This window comes from Solanum dulcamara, chromosome 11 (assembly GCF_947179165.1).
Source record: "Solanum dulcamara chromosome 11, daSolDulc1.2, whole genome shotgun sequence".
Classification (NCBI taxonomy): Eukaryota; Viridiplantae; Streptophyta; class Magnoliopsida; order Solanales; family Solanaceae; genus Solanum; species Solanum dulcamara.
The window spans coordinates 42,989,534-43,003,586 of NC_077247.1; the positions used below are offsets into that span (position 1 = coordinate 42,989,534).

A 14,053-nucleotide genomic window follows, 5' to 3' on the forward strand; every position below is an offset into this window, starting at 1 on the left:
TTAAAATAAAATGACTTCATATATCCTTTTAATGGAAAATATATGTCATATATATAAGAACATAATTCATAGTAAACTCATCATTAATTTTCGTTTAGATAATGATAAAAAATATATATATTTTTTAATTATTTTTTAAAATTAAAGTAGGATAATATTTGCTAATAAAAAAATATTATTAGAAAAAGAATGTGTTCAAAAATTAAATAAATAATATATTTATTTGGAAAAAGGATATTTTTGGATCAAATTATAAATGAAGAATATTTTTATTTATTTTACATAATTTAAAGACATTTTTTTATCCTTTTCTGTATTTTCTAAGATATTTCTCAAAAACAAAAAAATAGAATTGCGAGAAACCTTGGGAAAAATGTATTTCTTCAAGTCATTTTCCATAAATAGACTCTTGGCTAGTTTGGTATTTGGAATAAAAGTAATAACTTTGAAATTAATTTTTTTTTTATGTTTGATTTAAAATTTTAGCTAATTTCAAAACTATTTATATTGAAATAATTGGATGAACTATCTGGAGAGAAGTGATTCCTTTGTCTAGTGAGCTGAGGATATAAAATAATTCCATGAAATTAATCCAACCACATACTAGAAGAACCACCACAGCATCTGGTGCTTCTCTTTCTCTCCTCTCTCTCGTCTCAACAAAAGCAGAGAAAATTTACTAAAAGCTCTGCTGCTGTAATGTTGTCAGATTAGTTTTTTCTTTAAATTTTTTTTATACTTCTGCATATACATACACATAAGTATAAACAGTTTCTTTTGATAACATGTTTCACATTAATTCCTTTTCGTATATAAGGTGAAAGACCAGACCAGACCAGACCCACACCCTCTGGTACGGAAGCTTCACTCCTTTTTTTTTTATTTGATTTATTCATAGTTTCATTCGCTTTTTATATTTATTATTATTGTCGTAGTATTTATTTATGGAATTTGATTTTTGTGATAATGAAAGCTCTTGAATTTGGTAGCTCAGTGGGGTTTCTTTGTTTTGACTTTTCTGAGTTAAGAGTTGTACAATGAAGAATTGCTCTATTTTATTTTCTTACCCCTTTTGAGTTTAAGGGTATCTCTCACTTACTCTTTCTGTTTTGTGCATCTAGGATAATGGGTATTTCTTGAATTTTGGTACAGGAGCTTTGAAAGCTTTTGAGGAGATTGGTCTTGTTTCAACGGAGATTTTAAGGTCTTTTGGGGAGATTACTGATGGGTTCTTCTTAGGTTATTATTCTGTAGTTGGATTGTAAAGTTATGGAGTTTTTAGAGTTGTTATGGATTTTGAATATATAGTGTAAAAAATTGGAGTCTCAGGAGGGGTAGAGCTGCCCTAATTATTTGTGGGTACTTCTGTGAATCTTTGAAAATGGAAAGAGAAATGGTTCGCGGTGATGGGTTGTTGGTGAATATAGCAAATGAAGTGAAATTAGAAGAAGATGAAGAAGATTTTTGTAGTTGCTGTGAAGATGAGGAGGAGTTGGATGATAGGGAGGATGCAACTTCGGAGGAAGAAGAGGATGAAGTAACAGAGGACGAGGATGAGAAGGAATTTGCAAGGGAAAGTTGTGAAGTAGATCTTGATGAACATTCTGTAAAGTTATTCTTTAAGGGCATTTCTATAGCTGGTCCTGGAGACTCTGGTTGCAGGATATCTGGAATTGGAGTGGTTATGGAGAGGGCAGAAAGTGCTCCTCCTATTCAAATCCAGAAAAAGCTTGATTTTTATGTGGAAGAATTTGTGGCAGATTATTTGGCTTTGATGGATGGATTGCTGGAAGCTGTGAAGAACAAGATTAGAAAGGTTTATGCCTTGACCGACTCTGAGATTTTATACGAACAGGTGAGACGTCTGTTCAATGTTTACCTTTTAAGTTCTTGCTGCATTCCATATTCAGTGGGTTGAATTTTACCTTAATGCAATTGCTTTCACTTTTGCAACTGAACTGTTAGTAGATGAACAACTTCCCCTCTTTGCTTAGTTGTCTCAATGAACACAAACCCGATTGTCAACTTTCATGTTGACACAATAATCTCAAATCAAAGCCTCTTTTGTCAATCCGGGGCAATACGAGTGGCATAAGCTCTTTCTTAGAAACAGGCTTTCGATAAGCAATGTTCAGACTACCGATTGACCCTGGGAGTGAAGAATCTAGGTTCGACGAGCTCTTATTCGCCCCTTGCTGCCCTCCACCTGCTAAAGAATTTATTATCATATTCATGACATTTTTACATCTTTGATCATCCCCTCCCCAAACCAATAGGAAAAAAGAAAAAAGACCCAATGACTTATTAAAACTTCGGCCTTTGGATATCTGTCTTTATCTAATTTGTCAGTTGGATTTGAACGTAAATTTCAGGCTTTCTTGGTTCTTTTACCAAAAAGGTTTAGATGCCAACTCTACTCTATTTTTATTTGATTAGCCAAAAGATTTTATTAATAATACACCAATATGGTGCCCCTTTACAAAGTAGACGTTGAGTCTGGTCTGAATGCTTGTTTACGTACAACAATGGGGTATTTTCCTATCTGAAAAATAGAACTAACTTACTTCTTTTTTCCCTCTTTTGTAAAATCTCGTTGATAACTTGATTACTTATTTGGATGTGACTGTAATAAGTGCTTCATTGATTTCACTTGCAGTAGATTTACTCCGCAGTAGTAGCATTTGTTTATTTTACGTTGTTTTGATGGTAATGGTTTTGTTTGCGCTGTTTGATGGTAAATAATTTTATCAGATTATGCATGAAGAGAGCCTTGATAATCCGCTTCTCACGGCATTGCGGCAGAGGATCCTGGATCATGCTAATGATCTGGAAGCTTTTGTTCTGAAACTTGTCCCCAATACTAGTCTGGCAAAGGCCTTGGACTTAGCCAAGGTGGCAATAGGGGTTGTCTCTTCCCATGTCGAAGGAGATGAATCAACTGAAAATTGCCCAATATGCTGCGAGGATAGACTTTTAATGATGGTGACCACATTGAAATGTACCCACAAGTTCTGTTCTCACTGTATGAAAACTTATGTTGAGGGTAAAGTCCAATCTGGTCAAGTCCCCATTAGATGCCCTCAGCTAAAATGCAAGTACTTAATCTCTGCTACTGAATGTATATCTTTTCTCCCACTTAACTCCTATGGATTTTTAGTGAGGGCCCTTGAAGAAGCAAATGCTCTCAACTCGGACAAACTTTACTGCCCGCATCCAAATTGTTCTGTTCTTCTGGATCCTCATGAATGTATGTCAACTCGGGCTAGTTCGTCAAGCCAGTCAGAGAATAGTTGTATGGACTGTCCGGTTTGCCAGAGGCTCATGTGTGTGGATTGTAGGGTCCCATGGCATTCTTCAATGACATGTGAAGACTACCAAAATCTCCCTTTGGAGGAGAGGGATGCTGGTGACATAACTTTGCATTGCCTGGCACAAAATAAGAGATGGAGGCGCTGCTCACAGTGCAGGAGGATGATTGAGCTCACTCATGGATGCTATCATATGACATGCTGGTAATATATTTGGTTCCTTCAACTTTTTTATGCAAGATTCAAGGCATATATTGGCTTCTGAATCAATGAGAATAATGCACTGATATTCTGAATCTGGTAGCAACATTTTTGGTTTTCATATCATAAACTGGTAGGTCCTTATCTGATTAATTTCCTGAAAACTGATGTTGAGATTTTGGAACATAAGCTCTAAGTGTCAGATACTCGTTATTAGACAGAAACAATTTTAAATTCAGGAGCTTGGAAACCGAACGATTCTTCTCAGTATGTGGAAATGAAGTGTTGGGTCTCTAGGAATGATTGTCTATATCTGATACAAAGAGAACTATCTTTCCTCTTTATATTCCATTCTCGTCCTGCATGAGAACCATCGGGGAGGATTGGCTCTTTTCTTTAACACTATAAAAAAGATAAGTTTTTTTAACACTTTCATTTAGGTAAGTTTTTACCTTGGTAAGGCTTTAATCTTGCATTGTATCTGCACCTCATCTAATTGCCTGCAGATTGTAAAGCGTTTGAAAATCAAAGTTACTATTGGGAGATTCTGGAATAATATGTCTTTTATTGCTGGTAGTGCTAATAAATGTACTGGTTTATCACCCACCAAACGGAAAACCTACTCAATCTATAATAGGGTTGGAGGTATCTGTTTACTCACTGGTGTTATTTTCCCATACATTGTCAACTATGAAAACGTATTCTTCAATAGCATATTATGATATTGAATCTTTAGTCGAGTTATTGGAAAAAGTAAATGTACATACATATATACTATGTGTGTACATGTACATATATACATACATACTTATTTGGAAGGATATTTAGTGGTTAGTAAGTCTATGATCCTTGTATAACTTTTTATTACCCTCAAAAGACTTGACAGACGAATTGACTCAACGTGACTAAAACAGTTTAGCGACCAGATCACCCTTTTGTTTGAGATTCGGAGTTTCCAAGATAGCAAATAAAACATCATATAAATGAGGACTAGGATGTTCACCGGTCACTCTTTCATTTTGGAGTTATCCGGTAATGGGAGAGGGGAGTGGGAGACTCTCCTTACCTAGGAGCTGATCTGAAATAGCTGAAGGCACAGACTACTGCCTGAGTACACTGGGTGAGAAGCTTGAAGTACAAGATGTCTCTCTATGTGCATTATAGTTCAATCATGATTTAATAAACACACTCTGCTAGCTTGATGCAAAGCTTATTATCTGGCGATAAACTTTTGGGCTTTGGAAGGTTTCTGTATCTGCATCAGAAAAAGCAGGAAGCATCTAGTCATTAAGTGTCCTTAGTTGTTTCAATATCAGTGTTTTTTATAGTTATTTTGATAATCTGTAAACATACATACACTCTTTTACAAAACTTGCATTTGTTAAGCATATGAACAAGGATTCCTCTATTGAAAGAAAAGATTTTCAATGGTTTTTCTGGCTGCAAGTGTTGTCAGTGGCTGCTGTTATTAAGGATACCCTCAAGACAATTGACCAACTTGATGGAAAGGGCATCTTTGGGCAAGACTATCTTTTGTAATTTTGAGTGTCAGATTACACATCTATGTTCGTGTGATCATCAGTTCATGATAAGCTTTTAGTATATCCTTAAACTTTAATAGTTAGACTGAAGTCCTATTATAGTTGGCAATATAATTGCTACATTAGTCTCCAAGCTTGAGGGTGATCCAATTTTTTGAAAATTAGTTCTGTGTCTCTGAGTCAATAGTTTATAGCCATCAAGTGTTTTTCTGGGTTCCAAGCATTGTATCTTGTTTATATAGAGTCTGACTTGTGCTGCATTTGTCCCTTTCCAAATGAGTGGAGATCTCGAACACTCTTCAAATCCTCTTACCACCTCTTACTCTACTACTACTGATGCTACTGCTTCTTTATCCTTCATCTACTGCTTACACGACAGCTAGGCAGGCTTTTTTTTTAATAGGTAGACAAGCAGGCCAAATATGGTGAAGGTTTAAAGTTGCGATTTTAAATATTTAATGAGATATGAAGCAGGCAGGGATTGACTGAAACAAAAGAATAGCTCCTTGTATCAGAAAAATGGGGTAGAACTGCAATAGGTGTATAACAGTGTATGAATAGGGTACATGCGGGTTAAAGAAACGAGAACCTACCAAGGGAATCCACAGAACATAAATTTTGAAAACTGATTCATGTCTTGCCAAAAGAACTTTGTTAAGTTAGTTGGGTGGTAGTTTGAGGACCAAAACGAATAACTTGGTGAGTAAATTACGTTGAAGTAAGTCGGGCTCTAACAGTTGGCTTATAAGAACTTTTGGAAGGTGGGGACAGTCGGTGCTTGTCTGGATACAAAGGGGAGAGAGTTGAATCGTAACTGATATAGCTTGACCTATTCATTCATAATTGATTTTTCTTGAACTATTCATGACGGCTTCAACAGCACTAAATTGGAAAGGCTCATTGTTTTAGATAGTTGGGAAAGTTTACTCCAAATACTCTGATGCTCTAACTGGAACTAGAATTGTTCAGTCAAGCAGTAATTCTTAAGAAAATCAACCGTCTATGACTTCTAGAGATCTTTCTTTGTGGTTGCATATTCGTGAGTGTTTGAATTCATTAGTAAGGCTATCTGCTATGATTGCAGAGGAAAAATGCATTCCGATAGGATAATCTATCTGAGCATCAGATGAATGTCTGCAGGATTGTAAAATTGAAGATATGTGCCCAAATGCATATGCTGCCCTTTTATATCTTTAGAACTTGTTCAGTATATGTTTTGCTGAAATGGAAGTTGGTGGATTGATGATTTTAAGCATTGACAGCTTTTGTGCTTGTATTAAAAACTGGCAGGTGTGGGCATCAATTCTGTTATTCTTGTGGTGCGGAATACAGGGACGGCCAACAGACATGTCAATGTACATTCTGGGATGAGGATTACACTCAAGATTTGGTGACTCAACCGACTCAACAGTTTGAGCAATGGTCGTGGGACTCATTTGAGTCGCTGCCTATGATGATGGATGCATATTCAGATGAAGAGAGATCTCAACTGGCATTGATCCAGAGATTTCTCGCTGGTGGATTCAGTCTCACAGATCACCAAGCTTACCAATCCCCACCACGTTGTACAGATTCTTATGTCGATGCCATGAAGGATCTCCATCAGCTTCCATGGCTAGAACGATTCGTGTCTGTGATCAGTGACGATTACTATGAAGAACATATCCAGTGAAGTATAGAAAGATTTGAAGCCATTTAGCATTTGTAAAACACTTTCAAAATGGGAGATAAATGAGTATCTCACTCTCAAGACTCCTTGATAGTTTAAGCAAATAGGCCCCTTCATAATGTACTTTCTTATTTGCTTCATGCTAAAAGAGCTGTTGGGCCTTTTTTCCCTCCCCTCTTTTCATCCCAACTGTATGATGCATTGGAAGTTACAAGAAGCTTCCTCTTCAAAGATAACTGATGAGCAGAACAGCATAAATCGAAGGAGACTATAATGTACTCCCTCCGTTTCCCATTTATATGCCGTTCGGTCCTTAATATATGTCATTTTATCAAATCAATACATAAATTACTCTATTCTTCATATTATAACCTTAATAGTTAATTAGCTTTGAAAATATATGCTCCCTTTGTTTCTATTTATTTATTAAATATTTTCTAATTTAATTTTTCTTTTTACTTGTCAATTTTGACAAATCAAATAAAGGATATTTTTTTTTCTTTTTATTATACCCTCAATTTATTAACATTAAGTTAATGTCTTAAAAAAATGTAATGAGTAAATATGTTTTAAAAAATATTAAATAAGGGCAAAATAGTAAAGTTACTTATTTTTTTATTTGACAAATATTTAATGACACTATCTACGTTGTCCTCTTTATTTGGCAAAACCACAAGGGTGTATTCTTTTTAAGGATAGTCTTTTAATTTGGCAAAACCACAAGGGTGTATTCTTTTTAAGAATAGTTTTAAATGATTTGTAAAAATTTTCGTATTTCTTAAACATCCTACCAAAATCACATAAATTAGGACGGAATGATTTGCATCACAAACCTAGTAAAGATATCGAGAAGTCGAGATACGGAAATCAATGTGAGACATCAAAATACACTCCAAAAACTTTTCCAGCCTTACCACTTTCAAGAGTTTGACGTTCATTTGTATAAGGTGTTCACATGTCGTGTTACTTTTTTGCTTTTTCTACAGTATTTGGATTTGTTATTTATTACCTCTATCATATACATTGTAAAAATGATTTTTGTATGAAAATAAAACACACAGAAATTGTTTTTAGCCAAAGATATTGAAGGTATGTCTCAAAAATTCGTGTAAATAGATCTGAAGAAGAGATCTTTAACTTAAGTACATTTTATACGTTAGCTAGGCCTGAAATAAACTTTATTTTACAGCGATTGTTGTAATATGTTCGTCTAACATACATATTGTTAGTCCAAATGAAACACGATTATTGTCAAGTTCTGTTGTAACTATATTACACATTTTTCTAACATGATAATTGCAAAAAAATTAAAGAAGACAAAACAAAGGGGAGAAGAAGACGAAAGTTATCTAAAGCTTTGATTATATGGAATTAAGCGAAAATACCAAACAGCAATAATTATCACTACATTTTTTCTCCATCAAGCAACAATAAGTTAACTACTGAATTGGGTAAAGAAGAAAAAAAAAAGGAAGCTCATAACAACCAAGCAATAATTATTGTTAAGCTCACAATTAACAACAATTATGATAAGACATAAACATTGGCCCCACATGGGTGGTAGAGACTACTGAAGCTTTTTTAATGAAACATTATACATTTTGCCTCCTACAATAATTTAAAGTCCATATACCAATTGCTTTTTTTAAATAAAAAATAAAAATAAAAATAAAAATAAAAATAAAGCAAGACCATCATTGCAAGTAGGGAAGGATGAGTTGAATGATAGCCAATTAATGTGAAAACGAAGGACCAAATAATCAGCCGCCGAATGCGTGGAGCCGTGGACAACTCAGAAATGGAAATGGACAACTCAATTAAAAACAATAGCAAAATATTTATTTTCTTTTCAATTTAACAACATTTTATAGTATATTTACTTTCTTTTTATGTTTAGAATCTAAATTAATTATTGAATATTTATTTTCCTTCTAATTTTTGATATATAATGATGTAATTTTCTTTTTTGATGTTACCAAAATCCGTGATGTAATTTTCTTTTTTGACGTTAACCAAAATCCACTACTAAGAGCCCATTTGGATTGGCTTAAAAGAAATAGCTTTTAAATTAAAAATAAAAAGTCAAACTTAAATGATTTTTAAGTCAAAAAATAAAAAATTAGAGAAGACCTACTTTTGATTTTTTAACTTATTTTATATTTATCAAACACTATCAAAAGTCAAAAACTGACTTAAAAGTAAATTTGATCAACTTTTCAACCGTTTTTTTTTATGTACTAGTATTTGAAAGATACAAGGTATAGATTTCTTTATTCCTAAAGACAAGAGTCATGGTTCAATAGAAAACATTGTTCTTTACAAATGATTGGAGGCTAACAATGAAAGCACCAAGGCCTAAAATATCAAATTCTTCTTCGTTTGTTCAGTATAAGAAACAAAGAGTATATCATGCAAAATTGTATGCTCTATCAACAATTTACTGTAACATATCAACAAAAAATGAATGCAAAATCTGAGATATATAACTACACAAATGCAAAAAAGTATACCTACTCTTCACAATCCCCAGAAAGCCGCTTCAGAATTGCTTCAAAGAAGAATCGAAGGCAATCGTTGGCAAACAATAAGTAATTCAAGCCTTGAGAGAGCTATCAGCAAGATATGTGATTAGAACCATAGCTAATTGCTATCAAACTAGTGTCGGACATATTTGTTACCCACGGATGAGGGCTATTCCCTGCTCCTCTTATATTGTATGCATAAGAAGGCCATCTAACATCCGAACCACACAACTTTGTCTCACCCTCTTTAATCATCTTTTGGGTTCTGTCAAGAACAACAAGGCTTGAAAATGTTGAAAAACTGTTCCCTACAAAGATATCGGATCTTAAGCACACTTCATAGTCAATAGCAGATTGAAATAGATATGGTTGCTTCTTGTAAATGTCAAAAACACCTAGTTTTTTCTTCTCAAAAGGATGCAGGCCGTTCTTCCAGCCATTCAAGACAGTATTATCTTCCAGAAGAGTATCGGCAACAGCAAGATAAACGACTACAGGAGTTTTAAGACCCGCGGTGTTTCCCACCCTGATCATAATCTCCTCCTTACTACTACAAATTTCACTAATATTTAATCTCTGCTCCAGCTTCTTACAGTGAATCATCCAATCCTTTTCTATTCTCATGTGCACAGCTACAAAGGGAACCGGTTCTGATGAAGAGCTTGACATTGGATTCTTACTTCTTAGCTCCATTCCTATTTCTCTAATTTTTGAGACAACTTTATCTGCTTCCATCGATATCTCCTCTACTAAAGCTAAGCATTCGAAAACCTTTGCATAGTCTTTAGTTGGCCAATGGTCATGCCACAGAAACGGGTTCTTTCCTACTATCCGAACGATCTCACGTGCATCATATGGATGCTTACTAAATTGATTCAACTGCTCCAAATCTTTTTCCAATGTCCACCTTCTTCCACTGCCTTTTTGAAGTTCGATAACATCACTTTGATTGGAAACATCTGAATAACGACTCAATTGTACAAACCCTTTACAAACGGAATTAAATCTTCCGAATTGGAAGATCTTATCGAAGGAAATAGGCTTCAAAAGTTCGACTTCTTTATAAAACAGAGAAGCACTCAATTTAGGCATCAACAGTGTTCGATTGAGCATTCGTGCAGTCAAACAAGCTCTAGCAAAAGCAATCTTCTGATTGTTCAATCCCCACACAATCTGTGGAACTTCAAGAAACTTGTGTTTTACAGGTTGACTCGATGAAAATGAACGGTTATGGACAAAGACAAATTTGTTCTGTCGAATGACCCCACCAAGTCCAGAGAATGTTGGAAGCAAAACAGTTCCAAGGAACAAAGTAATGACAACCAACACAAAGCATTTTGCAGCCAAGAAATTCAAATGGACTCCAAAAAATCTCAATTGCTTACAGTTTGACAAGTCCATTTGTGATTCAATCCAATTAGTTCAGATATAAATCATCACAACAATACTCAATGAACCAAACAACAAAAAACTCATAATAGTTCAATCCTCAACTCCAGCCAGAGATTTCAGACCCAATTAGCCTCTTTTCTGAGCAGACAACAAAAGAAACAAGAAAAAAGGGAAGGGAAATGAAATTATTTCTTACTGCATGTGAAAACCACTTCTAAAACAGAGAGGAATATATAAATATACATTACAAAATGAAATACAAGAAACCACGAACAGATAACTACAACTTACCTCCTTTAAATCTGAAACCAGAACCCTCTCAGCCAATACAAATTCAATTTCTGAAAGTCCAGAAAGAAACAGTTTCTCTCGGTCCAGATAGATAGATTTCAATCTCTGGGAAAGTTCAGGAAAACCGATTAAAGAGAAAATGAATCTTGAACATATTAAAAATCCAATCTTTTTTGCTTTACAAGAGGAAACGAACCATGAAAGTCAAACATCCATTAAAACCCAAATGAAAAACATTCAAAAATAGAAGAAGAGACTAGAAATCAAGAAAAGGTTAAAAAATATGATGCATGCAATCCCAAGAAAACAAGAAAAGTGAGGTAATAGGGGCTACACCAGGTGGGGTTTGTGGGGGGGTTGAGGATGAGTAAGGAAGGTTTATTGTTGGAAAATAATGGGGGGCGAAAAGGGAAAGAAGGAGGAGGTTTATTGTTAGAGGTGAACTATCTAATCTAATCTCATGAAAAGGAAGAGGACAACTTCATTCCCTATAAAAGTGAAACTCCACATCATAAACGCTTTATTCTGAAGTAAATTATTCTCTTTATTTTTTATTTATATGTTTTTTAATTTTATTTGTGGGATTATACCAAGTATACTTCGTTTACTTTGTTCATTTTCAAGAATTTGCACAAGTCTTATTGCTCTTCTTCAACAAAAAGATAATTCTTTATGTATATGAATGTGAATCTACTTTCCACTTCGTGATACTTGTTTGTATCAGATACTTGTTTGTATCATATTGGACCATAGATTTATTGAAAAGTAGCTCTCTTCTTTGTTTTTTTTCTGGATTTAGAGTCACATCACAATAGGGATTTGTTAGATATTAGAGTCACCTTAAAATAAATCAAGTTGTTCACGGGGATTAACTTGTCTCATAGGGGTAATTTGTGTAAATAATTAGATGGGAACAGTTGGAAGCATTTTTGGAAATCATATTTTATTAATTGATTGACTCTTCATTTCCTCTTTACCATGTGATCCCACTATTTGTTTACTCGTAGTACTAAACTAATCGTCCAGTTTTTTGGCTGGCACACAACTACGTTCCCTACCAATTAGTTCATTACTACTCTTATTATGGAATTTAAAAGTGGAAGAGCAAGTTCCATACAAAGTAGTTGAGACAGCTAGACATATACTGTAGTAATCAGTTGAAATTAAGTGAGAGCCTTGTGATTTTGGCCAGCTTTATCCAATTGATCTAATGCGCACGCTACTCAATCAATTTTTCTTTTTTATTATTTTCATTTGGGGTCTATTATTATACTAGAGTCAACATAATTTGAATTTGTATAAAATAAGGCTATTTAAAGATTATGATGCCTATCAATAAATTTTTCATATTCAAAATTCGAAATTAAAACATTTAATTAAGGAAAAAAATAACTTTATCTACGACATTACATCATTTAGTGGTAATTAATCTTTCGTTTGCTCTTCTTTCCTTTCCTTAAAAGATCAATACAGAGATAATAGCATAGAAGTATTTAAGAACATAAATATTCTTTAAGTAGATATGTAGTCCATACACAACATTGTATATACTGTTATTATTACAATATATTTCTTCTTTTTTATTTTACTTGATCTTTATATCAAAAATAAAATATTTTATTTTACTTGTCCATTTTAACAAATCAATTTTTTTTTTGTATTATCCTTAATATTAAATAACTACATAAAATAGTACTCCCGCCGTTCACTTTTACTTGTCCACTCTGAACGTTGCACACCCTTTTAAAAACAATGACTAATACGAATATTTTACCACAATACCTAAATTATTTAATATATGCTCTATGATCTTGAAAAATTATTTGGAAATCGCTAATTAATATTGATGGTAAAATATTTTTTTTTAAAATCTTTTCTCGATATATTAACAAGTAAATTTAAAATTCCAAAATATTATTCATAAGATTAATTTAATATTAAAAATACACCTCCTAACTAAATTTTTAATGCGTTAATAATTCCTACATCTTCTTCATCCCCCTCTTTTTTCTCTACCTTCTCTTTCTTTAAAGATTATAGATGGAGTAGCCAAGTTAATTGAAGAAAAGGAGAAAAGACGACACTATTTCATCTATTCTATATTAAGTGAATTTGTGAGATAATGCACAGATATAATTTGAACTATATTTTTTATTATTGTCTTTTATAAAATCATAAATTTAATTATTTTGAACAATAAAAAAATTCTCAAAAATTCACTTGAAATTGAGAGAGAATTTTATTAAATATCAAAATCCCTAAGATGCCGGCATGTTGTTTCCCAACGACACTGACAACTTGCTACTACTAGTAATTAATTAAAGTGGTAAAAAATAAGAAATAAAAATATTTTATTGATAAATAGAGTGGGTATAATTTTGTTTCTCGCTTGATTCTTTTTTCTAGATTTTTCTTCTTTTTTTGAGATCGTTAATGGCGTATTTCTCGAACATAAGATGATTTGAACTAGATCTCCATAAAATAATTTGTGGATCTTTTTAAAGTATTTGATTATTAAGAAAAAATTGGCATATTTTGATTTCTTTATGAATATTTCATGAATTTATAAAAATTTTAAGATTTCGATCTCTTTATTAATATCAAAGAATTTATGGGATATCTGAAATGCTTTTCCAAGGGAATGACATGAATTAGGGTTTATGGTTGAGTAGTCTCCAAAAATCCTAACGAAAATTGAATTCGTATTGTAGAGTCCTCCGAATTTTTGATGTCTACATAGTGTGTGAATGAAAATTTATATTGATAATAGAAAAAAGGAAGAAAAAAAATGTCAAATATACCCCCGTACTATTGAAAATAGTTTAAGTATACCACTCGTTATATTTTCAGGTTAAATATACCCCTTATGTTATACTTTCGGTTCAAATATACCCATCTCATTATATTTTAGTACAAATTCGCCCTTAATTTAACGAAGAATACTTGAAAAACTCAAAATTAAATAACTCATTTCCAATTTTAAATATATGATTTTTTTCAGGAGTAAATAAAATTTTCAAGTACTAATTTGAATTTTTTTTCTTAGAAATGACAATACAATACTAATACATGAAATTTCTAAATACTAATTTGAGTTTTTTTTTCTTACAAAATGATAAGACAGAAAAT

The 14,053-nt window shown here is 33.0% G+C and overlaps 2 protein-coding genes across 3 annotated transcripts; one reads left to right on the plus strand and one right to left on the minus strand.

The window, feature by feature from the left end:
• The first annotated feature begins 546 nt into the window (after window positions 1–546).
• LOC129872835 (E3 ubiquitin-protein ligase RSL1) lies at window positions 547–7,015 on the plus strand. 2 transcript variants are annotated; one of them, XM_055947750.1, is made up of 4 exons: window positions 547–853; window positions 1,122–1,855; window positions 2,752–3,512; window positions 6,341–7,015. In XM_055947750.1, the coding sequence occupies exons 2-4, from the start codon at window positions 1,382–1,384 to the stop codon at window positions 6,720–6,722; spliced, it is 1,617 nt and encodes a 538-aa protein (XP_055803725.1). In that variant the 5' UTR covers window positions 547–853; window positions 1,122–1,381; the 3' UTR covers window positions 6,723–7,015. The 2 variants fall into 2 exon arrangements, with proteins under 2 accessions (XP_055803725.1, XP_055803724.1); XM_055947749.1 differs by having other exon boundaries at window positions 1,153–1,855.
• A 1,947-nt stretch (window positions 7,016–8,962) lies between these two features.
• On the minus strand, window positions 8,963–11,502 carry LOC129874644 (O-fucosyltransferase 23). Its single transcript, XM_055949967.1, has 2 exons — window positions 10,925–11,502; window positions 8,963–10,771 (listed from the first exon to the last, which is right to left on the minus strand). The coding sequence occupies exon 2, from the start codon at window positions 10,640–10,642 to the stop codon at window positions 9,332–9,334; it is 1,311 nt and encodes a 436-aa protein (XP_055805942.1). The 5' UTR covers window positions 10,643–10,771; window positions 10,925–11,502; the 3' UTR covers window positions 8,963–9,331.
• Between the last annotated feature and the right edge of the window lie 2,551 nt (window positions 11,503–14,053).

Excerpts from the sequence above, each read along its gene's own strand:
- LOC129872835 (XM_055947750.1), top strand. The coding sequence starts at position 1,382 with ATGGAAAGAGAAATGGTTCGCGGTGATGGGTTGTTGGTGAATATAGCA. Across the intron at positions 1,856-2,751 it reads CTGAGATTTTATACGAACAG|ATTATGCATGAAGAGAGCCT; the intron begins GTGAGACGTCTG and ends TAATTTTATCAG. Across the intron at positions 3,513-6,340 it reads TGCTATCATATGACATGCTG|GTGTGGGCATCAATTCTGTT; the intron begins GTAATATATTTG and ends AAAAACTGGCAG.
- LOC129874644 (XM_055949967.1), bottom strand. The coding sequence starts at position 10,642 with ATGGACTTGTCAAACTGTAAGCAATTGAGATTTTTTGGAGTCCATTTG.